This window comes from Pyrus communis, chromosome 7, assembly GCF_041283825.1.
Source record: "Pyrus communis isolate YQ-2024b chromosome 7, ASM4128382v1, whole genome shotgun sequence".
In the NCBI taxonomy this organism is placed as follows: Eukaryota; Viridiplantae; Streptophyta; class Magnoliopsida; order Rosales; family Rosaceae; genus Pyrus; species Pyrus communis.
In genome coordinates, this window is record NC_142571.1 from 25,837,012 (window position 1) to 25,840,593 (window position 3,582).

At 41.5% G+C, this 3,582-nt stretch overlaps 1 protein-coding gene across 1 annotated transcript; it reads right to left on the reverse strand.

Annotated features, from left to right (window-relative positions):
* Positions 1 to 230: 230 nt before the first annotated feature.
* On the reverse strand, positions 231 to 3,377 carry LOC137734687 (uncharacterized). Its single transcript, XM_068473948.2, has 6 exons — positions 2,689 to 3,377; positions 1,983 to 2,111; positions 1,777 to 1,897; positions 1,595 to 1,676; positions 832 to 985; positions 231 to 728 (listed from the first exon to the last, which is right to left on the reverse strand). The coding sequence occupies exons 1-6, from the start codon at positions 2,971 to 2,973 to the stop codon at positions 597 to 599; spliced, it is 903 nt and encodes a 300-aa protein (XP_068330049.2). The 5' UTR covers positions 2,974 to 3,377; the 3' UTR covers positions 231 to 596.
* Between the last annotated feature and the right edge of the window lie 205 nt (positions 3,378 to 3,582).

The following is a 3,582-nucleotide window of genomic DNA, read 5'->3' on the forward strand; positions in this document are numbered from 1 at the left end:
GGGTTAGAGTTGCCTGGTCGTAAAGGAGGGTTACCATCAATTACACTAGGCTAGCAAATAGGACCACCTTTGATTTTCTTCCTATGTATCGCTCAATGTGAACACAAAAATGCACATTAGCGACGGGATTCAGACAGGGTCCTCAGAACCTCAAAGACGGCCCCAAGAGAATTGAACTACACTTCGGAACCCTTTGACATTTGTATTATTTCTTGATACAACGTGCGATATGTCAACGACAAAGAAATCTCATTACACTACGGGGAACATACAAAATGCTAGTAATTGTTGGCAACAATTTCACAAAAAATAAAAAAAATTACAGACGTTGAATAGAAGTGCAAGCATATAGACATAGTTACACAAGAATCAGAGATTTCTTAACAAATCTACGTACATCAATGGTTTTCGTGTGATAGTGAGACGCAGCACCTTGACCTCTGGTGAAAACACAGCTTTGTATCAACAAATTGCAGTGAGCACACAGATGCTGTACAGAAACTTGGAGCCTGTTGATGAGACACTGCATTGAGGCTTGAACAAAATAACTACCGAGGATTGCGTGGAAGAAGAATGGGGAATTCCCTTACAATCTACTATTTCCACGCAGTTGAAGGAATCCCCTGCTTTTGAAACCATTCGGGCATGTGAAACCTTTCGTAAAGGGCAGGCCTCACATCTTTCTGCAGAGAGAGCTGCTTGAGGAGTGGAAGAAGAACATCCAAAAGCTGCGCAGCAAGGTTACGAGGAAATGAAAAAGAGATTACCAAGAAAGTTAAATGCTGAAATTTCAAAAGTTGCAGCAAGATAATGAAATTTCTACTGTTCTACCTGTTTGTCGTGTGTTTGCCCGGCAGAAAATGGAATGCATGGAATTCCATTCAAAGGTTGCAACAAGAAACTGAAAGGGTTGTTGTCAACAATAACAATTCGCCGCATATCCTTTGATAGCCCAGATAGATCCTTCACATGCTCCCGGTATTCCCTGTATTCATCCAGCATTAGAGATTTTACCAAACTAAGGATTGAATTCTCCAATAACAGTACTCAGGTTATTTAGACTAAGTGTTTATAACATACTAACGGAGCCAATGAGTCGCCCAAAACTCTACATCAAAACGTTGGAATGTGGACTTGAAACAATAAAACTTAAGAACATAAAGAGTGTGGAAGTGTATAGATATCTGTCGAGAATCATATGATACGCTGGCATTCAACACAAAATCTTACCGAATACATAAAACTTCAAAATCAGATATAAAATGTTACATCCATAGAAAAACCTGTTCACTCTTCATATATGTATTTTATGCTCAAGGTGCTGCAATTCTTAGCCAACCATATATGGTGGCTATATACGTAAGAGATGGTGACACGAGACAAATGACCGTAAGATTCCAGTGTCTATAAAGTGCTAAACCACTGTCACATCTCAAAATCAATAGCTGATCAAGCAATTTCAGGAGTAGAATGAAACAGGTATCAAATCGAGACATTTTTCAACGAAACATATGTGGATATATTGGATAGAATTCCACATGAGGCTTTCCATGTCAACAGCTATTAGATCAAAAATACAAGGTGCAGAACTTACGTGCTGGTGGTTGAAGGCCGATAAAGTCGATAACTGAACAGATTATCCGCATCTATTCTGTCAACAAGTGGTCTAGCATAACCTGTAACCATACAAAAAAAAAAAAGCATCCCAAACAGTTACAGGAAAAGGAAACGGCCAAAGAGAAAATAGAAACACAGATCGGAAAGTCATAAACAAACCTTCAAGACCAGCAGTGAATAACACAAGCTCTGCAAACTGACTAACTTGTTTTAGGAAGTCATGCAACCCCGGACGCTCAAAGACAGTGACATAATTGACCTTCGGTTTTCCATCACATTCCTTCAAACCCCAACACAATCATGTCAACAAACTTTCATCTTTCGAAAGGAATGCAAGATGATCAACCCAAATAAGAAAAAAGCACCTTGTCCGAAGATACGCATTCAAGCTCAAACCACTTCAACCCACCTTCGGTTGCTTGAGTTCGAACTACAGCCGGCAAGCTGGATGTTTCATATGCACACACTAGGGTTTCATCCAGGTCCAGAACTACCTGCAGGTCTTTAGTGTCAGCACATCCAAAAAAAGTAAACACTCTACACACCCACATCTCTGATCTCTCCCTCCCTCCATTGAATTTCCGTTTTCATCCATTACTAAGTCCCGTTTGGGATTGCTTCCGGAAGAGCTAAAATTGCTTTCTGATAACCAAAAGCACTTTTGACTTCATTTGGCAGAAAGCTCAAAAGCACTTTTGGGTCATAGAAGCCAAGTGCTTCTTCATGAAGCACAAGATGCACTTCCAAGGCTTTTCCATGAAGCACTTGGACTTTCAATAAAATTTTGGACATGTTTATAATAAAACCGCTTCTAGCATAAATGCTTTTGAGCAGAAGTGCTTCCCAAACTAGCCTTTCTGATTCTGCTTCTCATTGACTAAACCAGAACCATAGAAGCTTTAAATTCATATCAAACACTCAATTCAGCTGGATTATGTATAGAAAAATCAATTTTTTTTCCTGAATTAATATAAAAGAACAATAATTTCAGTAAGCAATTCGAATTCATGGAAATGGTAAAATTTAAACAGGATTCAAAAAATAGAAAGTTTGTAAATTTTAAAACCGCACCGTGAGCTTTTCAAAAGGGTCATCGGAATCGGGGGTGTCGGCGATTTCAACGGCGGAGGCGGCGGGGGAGTCGTTCTCCGGCGGCTCGACGGGCAGGGATTTGAAGGCGGCGGAAGAAGCGGAAGAGGAGGAGGAGGAGGAGGAAGAGAGGAGGGGGTGGTGACCGAGAGCTCGGAGAATTTGGAAGAAGATCTGGGAGAAGAAGGCGAGCCAGTTGAGCAGAGCTCGCCAGACTTGAAGAGTCTTGGGCGAGTAGACCACCTCGCCCTGGGTCAACTCGGCCATTATCTTGGTTGTCAGACTCGGAAGAGAAGAAGCTGATTGATTAGCCCTTTTGCAATAAAACTCTCTCTCTCTCTGTTTCCTAAGCGATGCTGTTTTGGATGAAGCTGAAGGAGGGAAGGGATGGAGAGGCCGATCTCTCTCTCTCTCTCTCTCTCTCTCTCTCTCTCTTCCTCTGTTTCCTCGGCGATGCTGCTTTGGACGAAGCTGGAGGAGGGAAGGGATGGAGAGGCCGACGCGCTTCAAAGGCGAGGGTGAGAGAGTTTTGATGGTGGTCAATGCCCGGCGTGGCAATTGGTGTAAAGGGTCGGGTTAGTGTCAACCCCGTTTCGACACGAACACGACTAGAGTTAAAATTTTTTTTATTGAAAGTGAGAATTTCATAAATAAACAGACCGAGAAACATTAACCGTTAGGAATCAAATTTCAAGCTTATAAGTCCAACATCGACAAGGGATCCACACCAAACTAACAAGATAGATAAGCTTAAAAACTAGGCTTTCCGAACCGTCAAGACTCAAAAGAAACACAATAAACCAAAACCAAACGACAAAACAAACATAAAATCTCTCATCGACAAAGCAAGAGAGCAACCCATATGCAACCCCAAAC

Bases quoted from the DNA above. Each gene is read 5' to 3' on its own strand.
- LOC137734687 (XM_068473948.2), bottom strand. From the start codon at position 2,973: ATGGCCGAGTTGACCCAGGGCGAGGTGGTCTACTCGCCCAAGACTCTT. The intron at 986-1,594 runs GTAAGTTCTGCA...GGATGAATACAG, and splicing joins CGGCCTTCAACCACCAGCAC to GGAATACCGGGAGCATGTGA. The intron at 729-831 runs GTAGAACAGTAG...CTTGCTGCGCAG, and splicing joins GGCAAACACACGACAAACAG to CTTTTGGATGTTCTTCTTCC.